This window comes from Poeciliopsis prolifica, unplaced genomic scaffold, assembly GCF_027474105.1.
Source record: "Poeciliopsis prolifica strain line A6 unplaced genomic scaffold, Auburn_PproV2 SCAFFOLD024, whole genome shotgun sequence".
In the NCBI taxonomy this organism is placed as follows: domain Eukaryota; kingdom Metazoa; phylum Chordata; class Actinopteri; order Cyprinodontiformes; family Poeciliidae; genus Poeciliopsis; species Poeciliopsis prolifica.
The window spans coordinates 5,227,117-5,246,377 of NW_026562399.1; the positions used below are offsets into that span (position 1 = coordinate 5,227,117).

A 19,261-nucleotide genomic window follows, 5' to 3' on the forward strand; every position below is an offset into this window, starting at 1 on the left:
CAAGCTGGTGTGATGAAACAACCTTTAGACTAGAACGCTGCTTCCTGTTTAGGCACTCTGCTGACTTTGGTCTGATTGAGGAAACTTCAATCAGATAGCCTTTGAGACAGACACTTGGTGTCATCCCGGCTGTGGAGTCCGGTGGTGGTGGAGTCATGCTGTGGGCCTCCTCTTGTCTCTGGTCACTTTCATGCAGATGATCTCCACTTGTTCACCTGGTTTCACCCAAATGGAAATAATCTCTTTGCTGCAGAGCAAAGTCTGGACTAAAGGAGAAACCTGGACTTCCACAGTACCTCGGCTTATCCTTTGACCTCTGGTTCTGGCTCATGTTGCTGAACTAATTTCCACTGTTTCACATAAATAATTACTCATGACAGGATTACTGCAGCGCTGCACACACAGCTCAGCAGACTATAAATGGTTCTCTCAGTCCAGACCGGGTCTTCACTCACCGGTACCAGCACTTCCTGTTTCCTGTCCTCATCCAGAATCCGATTGTCACTCAGCCTGCTGTGAAAATATCAAAACTACCTCAAGTCTAAGCATTTCTGATTAATCCTATTAGCAATTAATGTTCAGCTGAAGGCAGAAAAACTGTAACAAAAGTATCTACATTGTAAAAAAGATTTAAATATTAAAATAAATATTTTATATCTCGATTATTAATTTAATGAAAGAGTTTTGTTTTCATCTTCCACATATTTCTGGTCTTTTCTGTCAGGTTCTGTGTAAACGGATCACTTACAGTGAAAGTGTGTGAGTGACTGTTTAAATATATGGGAGATATGCGGTACCGGTTTCAGGCCCGCGGGTCTGAACCTGCACCGGGTTCCTGGAAGCCGCTCTATGTCTGAACCCGTCCATCTGGCAAGAATTCTCTGACTGAGATCTACCTGCCAGCAGGAAGATTTTCTTTCAGAACTTCAGACTCTGATATTGTTCTGATCCGAACTGTCAGAACCAGATCAGAATCAGGGGCGGAGGACAATAGTTCAAGTTTCATCCTCAGGAAGAGAATTGCCAAATTTCAGAAAGTGAAATGAGTAAAAACAGAACCATGAATCAGATAAACCAGAATTCGCTGCTAATGTGCTGACATGGTGAAGATTAAAATGTTTCCACAGAAGAAAATCATCTAAAGATTGAGGAGGTGGAGCGGCATGATGACGGCGCCGGTCATGACGACCCAGCTTCCAGAAATTTGACAGTCACCACTTCCTGCCTGGATCACAGAATTTCACACAACATTCAGCAAAAGATCAACCATAACTTTCTGAATCGCTTCAGCGGAACTGAAAGAAACAGGAAGTTAGAGATCAGGAGGAAGAGGATGGAGAATTCAGGAATGAGTTAGAGGAACGCTGAATGAGCAAGAGCAAAAACACAAAGCCAGCAGTGAAAGAAAATGAAATCCTGAAGGAGATAATCCAACCAACCAACGAAACATCCAACCAACCAACCAACCAACCAACCAACCAACCAACCAACCAACCAACCAACCAACCAACCAACCAACGAAACATCCAACCAACCAACCAACCAACCAACCAACCAACCAAAGAACCAACCAACCAACCAACCAACCAACCAACCAACCAACCAACCAACCAACCAACCAACCAACGAAACATCCAACCAACCAACCAACCAACCTTTTTTCCACAAACATCTTTTATGTTGGTTTTAAATTCTGACAGAAAACACAAAAAAACAATTTTTACTCTTAGAAAACAGTTTATAAAACAAACAAACGTTAGTATTTTTTTTACATACGTTTCCTTGAATCACTGTTTCTGTTCTGAAAAGGTCCAGAAGATTTAATCAAAATTCTTAAACACACTTGTAAAAAAAATACATTTTATATGTAGTAGAGGCATATAAAACAGTTTCGTAAAGCCTGAAATTTGGTTAAACGTCTGAAAACATGAAGCAGCAGCAGAAAAGTCGGGACTTTTGCTCTGATCTGAAGAATTCACAGATTTTTGTTCCTCTCTTGGTGTCAGGTAGCCGTCTTCATCCGCCTTTCACCTCATCTTCCTCTTCACTTAGAGCTCTGATCGTTTGAGCAGCACTTAGTGGAAAGTGGCAGAACTCCAGCTTCTTAAAAGCAGATTTCTGAAGACCCTGTCTAAAGTCGACAGGGTTTCAGTTTCCCTGCAGCTTTTGTCAGGTTAAAGAGGAGATGTGTGACTGATAGCCTTTGAGACAGAGTCTAGGTTTATGTACAGAATGGACCGGGTTCAGGTTAGAACTGCAGGTCACTGCTAATGGAAGGAGCTTATATTTTCTTTTCACAATGTTTCTGTATTCACTTTGAAAGCTGCACCATAGTTCACTAAGAAAAGTCCCATAAAAACCATTTAAAGGTCAGTTTTCTGTCTTTGTTCTGCTTCGGACTGCAGAACCCACCGAGGTTCCACAGGACAGGTAAAAAATTCATCATAAAAAACATTTTGTGTACAAAAACTCACAGCAAACCTTAGCAGAGGGTGCAGAGTAGTAGAGGCACAAACATAAAAACACTGTCTTGTTAGGGCTCTTTATGCCAACACGAGGAGAACCAGTGGGCAGCTTCCTGTTCCCATCAGGAACACTTCCTGTTCTGGTCAGGAGCTTGTCTTCCTGCTGCCTCTCTTCAGGTCTTCAATGCTGTCTGCTCTTTCTCTGAAGTATTCTGCTCTCCCACCATCTCGTAGTGGGAGCCTCTGGTTCCGGGCGGCAGCTGGAAAGTTCCGGTTCTTCTCCTCAGGACAATGATGGTCAGCACGAAGCAGAGCAGCGTTCCGCAGACAAACACCACCATCAGACCCAGGAACCTGCACACACAGAGATCCAGTCACTACCTAATGCCAATTCTGACTGCTGGGAAACTTGGACTGAGCCCAGGTCTCCCTGTTGGACTCAGACTGCATCCCCATCAGCCCTGTTCAGTCCACTTGAACCCAACTCCAGTCCATTTGCCTAGAAGAGTTTGTTCTGGTTGGTGAGGTGTGAACGCTAAACGACCTCTGACCTCTGGTCCTCCAAACCTTGGCCTGGGTTCGTTTGAAGTGAACGCTGGTTCAGTTTGAATGTGAACGCCAAGTGGACCGGAGGCCGCTCTAAAATTATGAAGTGGACAACAGCGCAGGGCATTCTTGCAGTCTTTTGTCAAAGACTAAAGAGAAATCCTCTAACCGCTAAAATCTGACACCTCCATTTTAATTTCCATTTGGTGAAGAAAGAAGTTGCGCTCAGAGTCTTCAGAGGTTTTTCTGTCGATTCTTCCAGTGGTTCTTGATACAGCGCCCCCCCATGGCCAGGAGGGGAACAGGTTGCTCAAAGGGTTTGATTGGTTTGACTCACAGCAGAGAGAAAGAGAACCACAGCAGCTGGAGATAGAACAGATAATGAAGTTTTGGTTCCAGTAGAACTGGGTCTACTTGACTATCAGGGGAATAAACAACCTGAGTTTGGTTCTGAACAAAAAATGTGAAAGATTAAGGTGATGGTGCAGAGGCCTTCCAGCCTGGTTGATACCAATAAGAGTTTTTCAACTGATTATTGAGAAGTGAATAAGGTTTGTGGGATGACAGGTGGGTGGACCTCGTACCTGTGTCTGAAGCCGTCCAGGTTGTAGTAGAGACAGGAAGTCCTCTTTCCGCACTTCGCACCCCACAGGATGCAGGTGGTGTCAATGGCACTGCCATACAGAACCGGGCCGGGCAGGAATGCTGCACAGAGAAAAACATCGCAAATGTTGACCTTCTGGTGGCGCCAGTGCTCAGAAGGCCACAAACATCTGGCAGCAGGTGGTTCCCTTTAGAACTGAGCCAGTTTTTCTACTGGATGGCAGAACAACAGTGGAACATGCAGGAGATTCTGGCGGGCCACCGTGACTCACCTAGGACTCTGAACAGCATGTACTGAACTCCCACAGCAAAGGACTTATCTTCAGGTGGAACCGTCCTGCAGAACAAACACAAACATAATGAACGGATCCCAGAACAGAATTTGTTATTTCAGTGATTTTCTCTGTATGACCCACAAAGGTTTAGCTGATTTTCACAGGGACAACCAGGCCTGATTTTTAACCTCTCTAGTCAACCATTTAAAATAAAAAACTTCAAAACTCAAGACTGCAGGGAATTCTGGCTGTGAGGAAGGGAAACATGGAATGGAATGGGAGGTTTGTGAAACTCCAGAATAAGACAAAGCTACAGTAAAACAACCAGATTCCCTTCCTGATCTTTGGTTCTCTGACTGATTCAACAAACAAACAATCAGTCAGCCAAATAGTCAAACATCCGACCGACCGACCGACCGACCAACCAACCAACCAACCAACCAGAAGTCAGCTGTGGCTCTCCTACCTGAGCACCATCATGTAGGAGGGCGTCTGGGTGAAGGCGATGATGAAGCTGGTGAGCCCCATCAGGATGATGAAGGGAGGCAGAAGGTTGGAACAGCCACTGCCGCAGGTCCCGGGCCGGGCCCAACCAGAACCGTTGTTGATGCACCGACAGTTTGTGAAGTTCTATAGGAACAGATGATCAGGATAATGTTGAGGACACTGTTTCCATGGTAACATTGCTCATGCTTAGTTCTGGTATCTGATTTTAAAAACAATGTGAATAGAACTGTGTTTTTGGGAATTCAAAGCTCTGAAAACAGAATCAGAAGCGCAGACAGGTTCTGTTAAACATTTGGGATGAGAATCATTTCCATCATGATCTGCTGACAACTCTGAGCAACCTTTGACACCAATCTTACAGAACATGTTTCTTGTTCCTCAAGGTTCGGTCTTCACTTTTTCATCATATGAATTTAATATAAAACAAAAAGGAATATCAATCCACTCCATCCACCTTCATTCCTCTCTGCAACTCCTCACGTCACAACTGAAAACCATACTGCTTGTAGACTATTTTGTTTAATAAAATGTATTATTATTATTATTATCATAAATGGATAACAAATGATCAGAACCCACCACCTGCTTGCATGGCCTGACCCAGGTCACCCTGCTGTGAGAGCAGTATCGCAGACAGGTGAAAACAACATGTGAATAATGCGAACTCCAAACCACAAAAAACAAATGCACATAAAAAATGCTGCAACCAAAGGCAATGGGAGCCTGGAAAACACTGCAATCACAGTAAAACCAGATGCAAGTATAAAACGTTGAAAAGTTCGTCCATAATGGAAGTCCTCCAGTCCAGCAGGGGGAGTCGATCAGCAGATCATATGGGACCCGACCCTCGGAAAAGAAAAGGTTTGTTGTGCTTTATGTGTTTCAAAACACGCAGTCTGAAAATCAGCAGCATATTTACACTGGTAGTATCACAGACTCCAGACTCCCCCTAAAGGAGGACGTCATGTTTTATATTTGTAGCTGTTTTTGCCATTTGCAGAATTTTCCTGATATTGCAATGTGTTTTATTTGTGCCGTTTTTGGGACTTTGCATTGTTCAAATATTTGTGGATCATTTTGCTGTTCACTGTGTTTGAACTTGTCGGCCGCCGAAGCTGTGGCAGTGCAGGATGAATTACTGAACACTAAGCAGAGGTAGTGGAGGTGTTTTCTGCTCTACAGCAGGGCTGATGCAGATGGTGCAGGTGGAGAAACCTCTGCAGACTAATTGAGCCAGAGGTGAACAGCTGGCGTGTCGGGACTGAGTATCAAAGTAATGGACTGGAGGACACTTAGATTAGGCTGTGATTTGATGGTTCTGTTGGTCTGTGAATCTGGAGTTACTGAATTCATATTCAACTCAGTGACTGATGAGTCAGCTCACCGTGGGTTTGTTGCTGGTACTCATTTCTTTTGCCAAACAGCCAGCGTGGCAGGGAGACCTGTACTCCTCGCCATTGGAGCCGCAGATGGGATTGAACGCGTCCGCAGGACAGCCACAGCCAGCGCTGCACTCTGGGGAACTGTACCTGGGGACACACAGAGACCGATTCAGACCGACTACGATCAGAACCACACATTGGTCCAGGAGTTTAAAACAAACCCCAAAAAGAACCAGGTCCAACAGAATCTCCTGAGCATGGCTGACTCTGGCTGTGGGTTATGAATCACTGATGGAGGCGCTACCTGACAGGGTAAATCCCGTCGACCCTCTGGGTGGGGCAGCCGATGAAGATCATGGGCAGGGCAGAGATCAGGCAGAGCAAGATGGCCGTCGCGCACAGCTTGCTGGCGCCGGCGACCGACATGTTGAACCGTCGCATCATTGCTCCACCCAGAACCACACCCACCACCGCCAGCGGCATGCCAACTCCTCCTGAAGTAGAGAAGCCCAGTTACAGCAAATCGAGTTTATTTTTCTTGAACGTTTAGCAACATGGCCGTTCAAAGAGCTTCACATCACCAAACACAGAAACACAGTCATAGAACCCGAACCGGAACATCCTGAGTTCTGCTGAGTTCAAAACCATCTGGAGCGACAGTGTTGGCGGCATTCTCACCGATCATCATGTTGGAGAAGGGAATGGTCTGGCTGAACTGCTTCTCAATGAACTTGGGCATGAAGGTGGCGAGGCCGGACACCAGCGCCGCCATGTTTACCAGCGCCAGAACCACCAGGAGGTAAATGGGACCGCTCAGTGTCCGCAGGGCAATGCGAGGGAAACCTGGGGAATCGAATCCGTTTTAGTTTCAGCTTGGACTGGTTGGGACGAGTAAACACTTTGGGTTTCATTTTTAGGTCACTCATCTGGAAAACATCTTTCCAGATGAATGTTTTCATTGTTCAACATGGATGATCTGCATGTTCACTTGGGCCATGTTTACTAAGCCAAAGGTCATGATGCAGAGCTCCTGGCCCTGAGTGACCTCAGCGGCATCAGGCAGGAAGCGGAAGCGGGGAAACTGACTCTTACTTTTAAGGAACTGGAGCAGGGTGAGATCCCTCATGGGGTCGGTCTGCGGCGGCGACTTGATGTCGGTTCTGGACTCCTGGTCATCCGCTCCATTCTGCACAGAGAGGAACCAGATGAATGGTTCTGGTCTGTAAAGACCATTAACTGTCAGCTGAAGGACCAAAAACAGAGTTTATCTTTCTTTCATTCTCATGAAACTGGCTGGCAAACATTCATTTCAACAGAAATATAATTTTGTTCAAACTGATAATATTCTCTCATCTGTTTTCTGGTTTATCTCTGGAAATGAACCAGAGCTGTTTGCCTCATGCAGACTCTGCAGCTGGTTCTGAACAGCTGGATCTCTGTCAGGTTGTTGCACAACTCCAAGAGCCAAGAGCCAAGCCTCCGACTTTCAGTTTTAACACCAGGTCCAAATCCAGACTGACTCTCAGTTTGACTTATTTTCATTACAGATGAATGAGGCTCATGTCTGAGTCCGAACCGTTCCTGACCTGGTTAAATATTCTCAGAACTGGATGCTGCTGATCTGAGCCACATTTATATGACACAGAGCTGAATACTGAATACTAAACTTAAAAAATATAATTTTCCCTCCATTGCTGTCTCACTTTGTCTGCCTCAACTGGGAACTAGACTGAACAGGTTCCACAAATAAATCCATGTGTGTATGCATCGCTATAAATTATATTTCCATATAGTCAATAACATCTCTGGTGAATTAATTTGAGAATTCTGTACTTGTGGACTTTCCTGTTTTAACGTTGTAATCGACTGAATGTGATTGCGTCTCGTTTGTGCTGCCTCTGTGTCTCAGGAAGCATAAACAGATTCTCATAAAGATTCCAGGATGTTTTGCTCCAGAAGGAAACAGAAAGTAAAAATTGTTGCATATTTTTCAGCTGAAGTCTTTTTAGACTGAGGGTTAAACTGGAACTCTGTTGTATAATCTCCCACACAGCTGCATCATTTAGCGTTTATATGTTTATGTTGCTGCTTGCTAAATGGGTCGCAGCCAAAGCTTGCTGAACTCTCTTTACCTCAACAAGCTGCAGCAGGACTGAGCCCCACAAAGTCAGATCTAATGACATTCCTGCCTCTTCTGTCAACAAACCTGATCCCCTGTTCGGCCGTTTCACAAACCTCAGCAGATCTCCATCATGCGCAGCAGACCACAGGAGGCCTACTCCACATAAACTGTGTTCAAGGAAATGACTTCCTCTGAAAAAATCCTCCCAGAGCTGTGAAAACTCCCCTCTCCTCACACAGTTGACTGGCAGCCTGCAGGAGCTACGTCTGTTCACAAACATTTTAATCACACACATTAGACGCTACAGGGATCGTCATGTTGTTGATCCAGTGCTTGTTTTCATTGAGAGCAACTGCGTCACAGAGGAACAGGATTAGCCTAAAGGCAGCAGATGGATTACAGTGGTTAGCACGCTTCTCAGTTGTCGCAACTGGAGCAACACCCAAGGAGAGACTGATCAGAGAGGCAATCCTAGTCACAAGGGACCAGGCAATGGGACCCAACGGTCCAGGCCTTCCTGGAAAGCCTTGCTCCAGGTGATGAACCTGAGTTTCAGGAGCAGAGAGGCTTTCATCCCGAACAAAGTCAACCCAACCAGAGATCTGCTGTGGTGGCCAATTCCTCAAGTGTTGAGTTGATCTATTCACCAGTGGGTCATCGTTCTGTGGGGGCGATGGGTACCTGGTTACTTTGACAACCTTCCGGTCCTTGTGAACCTGCAGTAGGAGATGCCTGTATCCTCAGCTGGTAGTTAAACTGGTTCCCAGTGCATGTTGGACTTTGTGTGAATTGGACCACATCTAGAGTGGTGTAGTCATGACGATGAGGTTTTTTAAAGCTTGCTTCCTTTGAGGAGACATCTGACTCCATTGGTGGATTAAAGCCATAAGCTTCATCATGGGCTGCAGAGGTTCACAGCTGTTTGGCTCCTCGAGGATCTCTGGACTCATAAGGTGAGGAGTTCTGTGATCCATCATGGATCTAGATCGGTTTGAAGGTGTTCTAGTCATGGCCCATGAGTGGCAGACCCAAAATACCGCGTCTCCTTCAGGTCTGAGCTGGAGAGAGTCACTGAGCAGAAGAAAGTGTTGGTCTCGCTGCTAGACCCGTTACCTGACTGGACCAAACTCAGATGAGCAGAAGACAGTTGCTGGTTGGGTCCACCCTGGACTGATCTGATCCCCAGTTCATCACAGAACAACTCAGTGTCACACAGGAGAGGCAATAGTGAGAGGCATCCCCCCACCCTCCAAACCAAAGGTAAACATGGAGGCTCTGAACATGCTGTGACTTACAGTGGAATGAAAAAGGGAGAAGTCCTAATGTAAAAGTCCTTATTCTCATCTCTACAGTCTGCAGACAATTATTTTAAATCATTCTTAACCTCCAACATTCGTGTCATGTAAAGTGACTCTTTTCATGTAATTCCAAGTTCTGCTGTGGTGAGTAACGGTGTCTGTTCTGGGGTGAAACGGTGGTGGAGTGATTCGCCGGCTGATCCTGACTCACCTCTTTGGGCATCTCTCTGGGGAAAAACAGGTACGGCAAAGCAGTGAGGAAGAGGAAGCCGGAGGCCATGAGGAAGCCCAGCCACCAGGCCCCGACCCAGCGGAGGTCTGTCTGATCCAGCGTTATGTCATCTGGACCGCACACACAAAACACAACTTACGTTTAATTTAAACATCCTCCAAATTCAAGAGGAATGATCTCAAACAACATGTTACATGTTTCACCATGCAGTCGTGTGTTATTTGCTGTTTGACTGATGAGAATTTGTCTGGGAAGAAGATCTGAGATAATAAATGATGATTAATCACTGTTGGCATTCTGTCACTTTCCCCTGAGACTTTCCATGAAAACTGGATCAGAACTTGTTCAAACCCGTCCAGCAGAAACGCTCCCGGTTGTAGTTTCTCAGGATTTTAGTTTCTACAGATCTACCATTGATCAGCTGACAGTCCCGGCTCCAGAGCACTATAGCAGGGCCGTCATCTGATTTTTACTGTAAAATAAATACATGAACTAATGTGCAACTAAAATAACTATGTTTAATGATACAAAATCAGCAATAAGTAAACAGCAACATGTAGAAAAACTAATGTTTCTCATCTCTGAAATTTATTCTTTAAATAAAAAAAAAATCTGCTAAGGTAAGAATAGCAATATTAATATTACTAAAGTGAGAGTAAATAGTACAGTGTAGTAAAACTATTCCTAATTACCCAAAAAGTTACTAACTAAAATGTAACCAGAACTACTGACCTCTGAACATAGAGGCAGCCTGTTCTTGTTAACAAGTTTAAGACGATATATTAGCTTGGATTAGCTAGTTAAGCTAACTTTATCTGCATCCAGCAGGATCACTCAACTCAGTTTCATGTAAAGTAACTTTACATGGTAAATTAACTTTACAGTTACTTTACGTGGTAGATTTAGGAAAAATCTACCACGGTCTGTGCATTTTGCTCATTTTCTGCCATGATTTGACCACACACAGCCTTCAGTTCTCTGCATGTCTCAGTCTCTGCTCTTAGGAAGCAAAAACAATACAAAGATCTTAATCTCCAGTTGCATTTAAAGGTGGCTCAGAAAAACACGTTGCAACATAACAACAGATTAAACTGTTGTAACGAGAAACTGGGAAAAATATGGGGGAGAGAGGGGACAAATGAAGGAAGTGTGGGAGGTCCTGTTGCATCAAATCAAGATGAAAAAGATAGAAGTTGTTTATACAACATAATAAACAACTTCCAGCCCAGATCCAGCATGGCTGCTTTCCAATGTGTCTGCTCACAGCAAATGTAATCTGAAAGCACATTTAGTCCCATATTTGCTGAAGTCTGACTTTTAACATCACATTTCATGTTTGTCAATATTACCAGCTACAGTGCTCAATTTCATCTAGGTGAAACTATGAACTCTATTTTCCAGTTTATGAACCGCAGTTCTCTCCAAGAAGCAGAAAAAAACTTAAAAAACTAAAAGTTTAAATGTTTTCTTATGCAGGTGACGTTGTCATGCTGTACTTTGTTTTTACAGAACCAGACTTGAACAAGGAACGCTGGAGGCTCACAAAGGTTGCATGAGCGGTTTGGGAATCAGTTTGTCTGGATGTTTTTGTTTGACATCAGTTGATTTTACGGTACAGTAAAAATCAGAAATGTGTGACCAGAGAGAGTGAAAGAGTGGTTGTTGCACAAACACGCTAACAGACGTTGACAAGAACTAAAAATGATGAACTTTGAAAGTCAAAACGCCGAGCAGGTTTTCTTAAAAGCCTGGGAGAAAAGCTTTATTTCACTGTCAAATTCAGCAAAGCATCAACAATCCCATGATGCTTTGCTGAATTGATCAACTGGTCCCACTCTCCCATGGTTACTGGGAGAGAGGTGGTACACGGCCCAATGGGGCACCGATGATTATACAGTCAAAAACCAGCAGCAATAATTTGGGGTCGTTTGCCTGTCATGAGAAGAAAATGGGAGTTGATTTTTCAAAGTAATAGTTTCTCCATATTTTTCATTCATTTATAAATGTCACAGTTTCAATTAAATATTTAATTAGCAAACTAAATATTTAGCTCCAAACTAAATGTTTTGTTGGTAACCTCAATATTTATCTTTACTAAAACATTTTCCACTTATTGGCAAGTGAATTTAGAATATTACCAAAATATTAAGGTCTAAGCAAAACACTGCACTTAAAACTAACATTTAAAACAACTAGATTTTGAAACATACCAGTGTTCTTAATTTATCTCCACAAAAAGTTTTGTCATCTATTAATCATAATCTAATTGATCAGCTTCAGTCTGTTCCTGCTGTGTCTGAAGCTGAAACAAACTCTCCAGGACAGATATTTACTGCAGTTTGTCTGGACTGGGGCCACATTTTTGCTAAAACATCTGTTTTCCATTTTCTGTTCTCCATTGTTTTCAGGGGTACATGCACAATCTGGATCATTTGAACTAATTTTGCTAAGACTGTTTCTGAACCCACATAACTCAATAAGAAAGGTCCATTTATCACGGATCCTGCAAAGTAAACAGTTTCTGAAGAACTGTGACCCAGACCTTCAGAAAGCCTGGAGAATTAATTTCACCAACACCTGAAAACTAGGACAGGAAATGCTGACGCTGCCTGGTTTTCACATTAATGCTTGGCAGAGTCAGTTATGCTTCCTGATGACACATTTAAAAAACAATCCAAAGAGAATGTTATCGTGAGTCATTTTAAAAGGTCTTTGAAACACTGAGAGGTTGGTGAAGTTATTCAAAATGACATTATATAACACCAGTCACCTAGAGAGTGAAACGTTTGGAAAACACAAATTTATCATATTGCCGATTTATCTCCTGGGCTTTTATGAATGCCATTCGGCTGCTTCTCTGTTGAAATTCATCTATATATCAATGAGTTTAAGAAGCCATCTGTTATTCTAGTGAATCAGGCCTACAATGTGAAGCTCAGCATCAAAGTAAAACAAACTGTAACAAATATACTTTATTTTAGTGCTTGCTGCCTGCTACCACAGCAAAACAGAAACCAGAACCAGTGGAGGCTACCGGGTCAGCCATCAGAGTTTGACCCAACCCCAACGGACAAACTGAAGCTCAGCAGCCCAGAGGCTTAGTATTATAATCTGGTTCAAAGACAACAAAGAATGTGTGAGGAACAAAAAATATCTCATAATCCCACATGCTCACACACACATTCCTGTCATTGTGTGTTCACAGGAACGTTGATGAATGACTGCACTATGAGAACATTCATCAATACATTTCTTAGCTAATAGTTCTTGTGAAAACAAACCCTTAACACAGTGGGTGGTTCCAGGCGACACTAAAGCTAGCTCAGTGACTATCTACGATGCAACATTTGGTGACTCTTCACACCTTCTGGAGACTTTTTCTGTACTATTGGAGGGTTTAATGGCGACAGCAGTGCTCCATCTGGAGTGAGCAGCGGGTACTGCCTTCACACCGTCACTCTCCCTCAACTCTGAAATCAGTTGTTCTGTTTGCGTAAATTTTACCGCCAGAAGTCCAGAGCTTACATTTTCAATTTGAAAGCAGATTTCATCTCTCTATCTCACAACTTGTAAGTCTTTCACTCAAAACTTCTGCTCTCTTTCAAATATTTTATGTCCTCCCTCAGATTTTCTCCTCCTGTCCAAACATTCTCTCGGTACTCGCTAACCTTTCTGCTCGCTTTCAATTATTTTCTGCTCTCTGGCAGGTCAAGGAGTACCGTTGACCCCCCAACCACCATTCTGGCCAATAGAATGACAGCGTTCCACTGGGTGCACTTGGTATTATCTAGTGGGTAGGTCTGTCTGTGTGGCTGCAGCATATAACTATCTCTTTTTATCGCTACATATAGAAAACAACTTTTGCTCCTTCCTCTGTGTTGAAGATGTCAGGAAATCACGACAGACCTACAAAATAATACTTGATTATGAGGAACTTAAAGAAAGTTTTTGGCTATATTGCCCAAAAAGAGCATGTTTGTTTTCTCTATGGTTAACTGCTACACCATCTAAAACTGTTCCTCATTTGACACTCTGTTTTAAATGAGCAAAATTTTTAACCTGCTGATAATGTAGCTGGTTAAAATGGATCCATATTTTTACTACATTCAAATATTTTGGTTACATCTACTGAGTAGCATGAAGCATATTAGCTAGTTCTGTTTTTTTATTTTACTTGTTTCCAGGTAAAAAAATCTGCTGAGATTATTAACCTCTTTTACAAAAGTCTCAGAATACAGAAGGTGTTCATTTGAGTTCTTATGAAGATCAGTTATTATGGGCAAAATCTAGTCAGTATACAGGACAGTGGACACAAAATGCAACTTACATAAAAACATTTTACTGATTGAGTGTTAACTACACATGAGGAAACTATTTAGACAGTTAATCAGCAAAAAACAAGTTGTCTAGGCTGTTAGTTTCATTTTAAGAATTATATAAAAGTCAATGAAGGATTCAGAAAGATGAAGTTAGAAATACAGGAACCTCTGCTGCTAAAAATAATTTAAAAAAGAAATATAAATATGGAAAAGATGCTGTCTCAATGATTCAATGAGTCCTTACTTTCGAAGTGAAAGTAAAAGATGTGGGTTTTCGTTCAGTTAAACATTAAAAGTATGTTAACTCCCTAGGTCCAGAATGATGTTGGCTCTGGTTCCTGCTGTCCTCCACTGAGTTTAAATATTATTAATAATAATAACAACATGCAGAGACAGAGGCCAGATTCTTCCCTAAAATAAAAGGTAGGAAACTAAAATGATCTAAAAATGATCCAGTTTAATATTTGATGAGTGATTATTTGTTGGAGGACGCACATTTAATTATTGACCAGATTCTTTTACAACTCAATTATGAAAACCTTTCAACTGAGTTGAATTGGTACAAAGTCTTGATTTATGGCTGAACACTACCCACAAACATATCACACACAATCACAGTTGCAACATTCTGTCATTCTTGTACACACCTGCCCCATATGAGGAAAAATTTTTTTGTTCAGACAGGTCTGTCAACTGTAAAACTATTAATTACAAACGTGTCAAACTGGAGCAGCATTTCAGAGAACATCAATCTGCAGATCACAGCAGCTAAATTAAAATCTACTGAAATGTGTATTTATTTTTTGAACCCACAGTTCATTTCCCTGCTGAATCTGAGCTAACAAAACAATTTATTTTAGCTCAGTGTTTGAACATTAAGGATTTATTTGCATTGCTTTATTTTCTTGCTAGCTGCTGAATAAATATTTACTGAATAATGAAGAGTTTTATCTTCAGCTGTAAAGCAGCTTGAAGAAGCAGGAAAACCCCTTCTGTTGAGATGATCATAGCATCCTGTTGAGTGACTTCTGCAGCAAAGTGTGAAGCTTTTCTTAGTTCTGAAATCAAGCTGTAGATAATTTTGTAACTGAAGGCTGGTCTCTGCCAGCTGCTCAGTCTGTGAAATGCCTGACGGGTTTATTTTCTCTGGCTGCTGTTGTTGCTCAGGTATTGTTAGCGGTGAACAATCTGAGGGTTCAGTGCTGCTGCTGCACATCTCATTCAAACGCTGAACTAAAAGTGGAGCACGGTTGTAGGAAGTCATTGTTTTCTTCAGGAACTGCTGGATTCCAGGAAATGGGTTGGAGCTTTTAAATGCTACTGGCTTCAAGTTGATGTTTGTTGTTCTCATATTTCCTGCCCACTCCCCAGTGATAAATATAATTTCTGTAGAAAAAGGAAACACTGAGTTCCCTAAGGGCTTACTTTTGACTTTAATCATCTCTGTTTTGCTCCTGGTAGTTTTAGCAGTTCGTTGATGAGTGACCCACATCCATTCCTCTGTTTCTCTTTGAGCGTCTGTGTTAAACAGGAAGCCCTCCCTTTTGTCTGCTAATGTTAAACAAGTGAACTGTCGGTGTTTGGTCCAGCTGGGACCCGTCAGCAGAGTGAATCCTCACCTCTGGACAGTTTGTCAAAGTCCACATAGATGCGCAGCAGGAAGGATCCGGTGACGAAGCCGAGCGCCGGACCGATAGAGGTCATGGCCAGAAGGATGCCTGCAAGACGCAGCAACACATCAAAGCAAAACTTCAGAGAAAAACAGAAACAACTAAACCTGATTGTAGTGCTTTGAGTCAATTAGCACCAGAAATACATCAGTTCAGACTCAGAACCTTATTTATAACAGTATGTATAATATTCCAGACATGGCATGTTGCTCATGGATCCCAGATAAAAACCAGCAAATTTTCTGTTGGTGTATTAGTGTATATTCATGCATTCTGATTACTGAGCTTTTAATGTGGATGTGAACATTCATTGGAATCAGAACATCAAGTTATTATGACGGAGTTTCAGCTGAGCAGAGAAGTACTGGTGGATTCAGATTCAGTTCCAGGAAACCAGTTAAAGTAGGTCAGTCAGACAAGGGGCTGCAGTTTCATAAATATGTTTATTTTAATCAGTGTTGCTATTTCACTAGACTGACAGATGAATAAATGTTTTTTTTGTTGTTTTTTTTTTGGTCTATTTATGTTGAACTGCCCTATTGATGATTAGGCAACATTTCTCTGACCAGTGATAGTGGAGCCAGTGCCTCCCACATGAGAACTGTGGGAGGCTGTTTCCACCAATGCAGTCTGGAGTCTGAATTTTTGAACCAGTCTAGAATGTTTCCATAACACAAACCAAATCTACCACTGGCTCCATTATCACTGGTCAGTTATCAGCTTCTCTGTTGCTTCATGACTTCATTCTCTCTTTTCTTGGCAGTAAGAGTGATCAGTTAAAAGGTATGTTCTCCAGACTGCAGATTGCTAAGTTGAAGGAAGATATTTAAACAAAGCAGCAAAAGCTGTGCCATCTTGTGTCCTGCCATCGTATTGTGTAACATCAACCGCTGATGATGTATGATGGGTTCCCTAAACTGGAGGAAATGGGTGTTGACTCTCAACGAAGCATCAATGTTTGAAGAAACCAATTCATGTATGAGAGTTTATTTGATAGAAACCCAAACTTGTTAAATTTGCCCAGCATTAGAAACAGAAGCTACGTGGTTCTCAACTGGGTTAAAGTTGATCTTTGGTCTCCTACCAAGGTAGAGCGGAGAGTTCCTCCTGCTGGCGTAGTCGTCGATGTAGGAGATGCCGAAGGGCTGGATAGGAACGGCGCCGATGCCCAGCAGCAGCTGGCCCAGCAGCAGCAGCGGGTAGACGACCCACTGGGTGTCGCTGTCCTCCTTGTGGCATGTCTGATTGGAGGGCAACGAGGAGAAGCAGAGGCCGGACTTGTTACCGCTGGATGCTGTAGGGAAACAGGCAGGCTCACCCTCAAGCAACAAAGCAAACCTCAGTCTCAGGAGGTAACGTTCAGGTCCAGCCTGGATGAGAGGTCAGAGGTCAGAGCGCGGTTCTTACTGGTGATCTTGTCCGTGTAGGTGTACTCTCCACTCAGGAAGTGAGGCACCGCTATCAGCAGTGAGGCCAGGCACGCCAGCAGAGCTCCGCACCCGATGTACCGCGGCCGGTGGACGCGGCTGCCGAAGAAACTCACAAAGACGATGAGGACGGTGTTGCCCACCTGAACACGAGAGCAGAGGGACGGGTGGAGGACAGGAAGACGCAGTAGAGGGGAGAGAAACTGTGAAGGTCATAATCTGGAACAAAACTTCAGAAAACTGCAAAGCAACCGAAACTCTGAGCTCCTTTAAATGAAGGCTAAAACCTCACCTGGTCAGACATGATTAGTAATAAATTCAACATATCTGAAGTGTATTTGCGTGATGATGGCGTTCGACTAAATGTTTTTTGCTTGTTTAGTGAATGATGACTGTGGAAAGTTTTTATGGCACTTTGAACCGTCTGAAATGGAACCTATTTATCAGGTTCTAATTGTTATGCTTGGTCCAAATGAAACTCACTGATGAAAGTTGTTGGATCAGATTGAAATGTGGAAAAGTTCAAGTAGGGTGAATACTTTGACCTGGCGCTGCTGTGGCCTCAGATTTTATTTTGTAATATTTTGGTGCTGGAGCGATGATGTCGGCCTCCAGCCAACATCATCCTGAGACTTTTGAGTGGTTTGGGTTTGAATCAGGGCGAAGCTCTTCAGCTGCAGCACTGACCTCGTTGAAGGCGGCCAGGATCCCGGACTTCTGGCTGGACAGGCCGTAGCGCCTCTCGATGGTGGAGATGGAGCTCTTCATGTAGCCTGACACGAGAAGCTGAGCCAGCTGCAGCAGGCTGTGGCACAGCACAAACACCTGCAGGCAGAGGGAAGACGACATGGCAGCTTATTCAGCCTCTGCTCCAACAGAAGCCCAGAAAAGTCCTGATCCACTCCAGATTTCCCTCCCCTCTCTGCAAACCACCAGACATCCCTGGAAACGTTTTTTCCATTTCAGGAAACTCCAGCAGCTTGGAAGAAAATATGTGGGAGGTTGGACCAAGAGTTTCAGAATGAAAACAAGAACAAAATGTCCTGAAAGTCAAACACCAAGTTTATCTGGTTCTTCAGACCTGAAACCTTCACATTCACATGAGCAGAATGATGAATGGATGAATTCTGCTGCTGTGTGTTAAGAACCACCGCTCTGCTTCAGTGGAAAATGAAGCAGCTTCAGCGAAACAACAGACCAGCTTCTTGTCATCTCCTCCACATCTTCCGGACATGCGAACAACTTTAAACAAGCATTTAAACAAATGCTGTTCTGATATTGCAGCAATAATTGAATTGTTTTATCTCATCTTACACCCTGCAGACGCTATCTGCGCTAATGAAGATTTCTCCACTTGAACACTTTAAAGCTACAATGGACAGCAGTCTGACCTGCTGTCTGATTGGTTAAGCTGATTAGTATTTGATTACTTTCATGCTCTCTTGGAACAAACGTTTGCTCCAATCTGTTGGTTGAAAATCTTGAGCTCATATATTTGTACAATAATTTAGCAGCAATAATGAGTTTTGAACTGAAAATGTTGCCCATTTTGGTTTTCAATTAATTACCAAGCCTGCAATTGACTTGATTAAAAATGCTATTCAAGTCTCAATATTATTTTTCTATAATGTCACAAAAAAAAGCATTAACATAAATCAAGTCAAACGTTGTGAATTACCTAATCAGAAGCTGAAGAAAACCCCATCATAATCAGGGTTTTCCGAGTGACCCTTAAAAAAAGGCGAATCTTTTTTAGATTCAGAATTTCGTTAATCCAAACCGACTCGAGTCAGAAAAGGTTCGATTTAAACATAGAGAACAGAAGCCGGTGTTTCCACACAGTGAATGTTGGCTTCATGTCTGCTGCTCCACCCTGAACCCAAACCGACCTTGATGCTGCGGAACGGGCTCCAGCGGCGGCCCGCGGAATTCAAGCTGTCGGCCACCATCCTTTCTCTGCGGACAGGAGAACAGGACCTGCAAAACACACAGCGATGAGCCCGGTTCTGGACTCTGTCATTAGGTCCCGAACCTCAAAGCCCATACACACATTTTACACACTCGCGTTGCTCTGCACACACAGCACATTTCTGCAAACCTCAGAGAGAAAAGCCAGACTGGAGCGAAGCTGCAGGGGAACCGCAGGAGAAATCAGAGGCGACCGCAAACCTCAACCAAATGTCCTGGTGGCCTTCAGCCCGACCTCTGGGCTCCACGAAGGGTCTCCACCAGGGCCACGGACACGAAACACAACAGGGCTTTTATTGTGAAGGACCTGAGCTCGTTTCCTAACGCGGCTCTCCGTTCAATTCCCCACGTTTCCACGGTAACCAACATTTCACACTTCAACTGGTCTAAATCGTTTTCTGCAGCTTTTAAATAAAAACAGGCTGAAGCCGAGAGGCTGTCCTCTGC

At 43.2% G+C, this 19,261-nt stretch overlaps 1 protein-coding gene across 2 annotated transcripts; it reads right to left on the bottom strand.

The window, feature by feature from the left end:
* Positions 1-1,717: 1,717 nt before the first annotated feature.
* Positions 1,718-19,185, bottom strand: slco2b1 (solute carrier organic anion transporter family, member 2B1). 2 transcript variants are annotated; one of them, XM_055046512.1, is made up of 15 exons: positions 18,945-19,185; positions 18,736-18,823; positions 17,534-17,671; positions 16,827-16,989; positions 16,504-16,713; positions 15,369-15,467; positions 9,410-9,540; positions 6,871-6,964; positions 6,457-6,621; positions 6,083-6,272; positions 5,781-5,925; positions 4,356-4,519; positions 3,887-3,951; positions 3,596-3,716; positions 1,718-2,819 (listed from the first exon to the last, which is right to left on the bottom strand). In XM_055046512.1, exons 2-15 carry the CDS (start codon positions 18,793-18,795, stop codon positions 2,639-2,641), a joined length of 1,926 nt encoding a protein of 641 aa, XP_054902487.1. In that variant the 5' UTR covers positions 18,796-18,823; positions 18,945-19,185; the 3' UTR covers positions 1,718-2,638. The 2 variants fall into 2 exon arrangements, with proteins under 2 accessions (XP_054902487.1, XP_054902486.1); XM_055046511.1 differs by having other exon boundaries at positions 18,897-19,185.
* Positions 19,186-19,261: the final 76 nt, after the last annotated feature.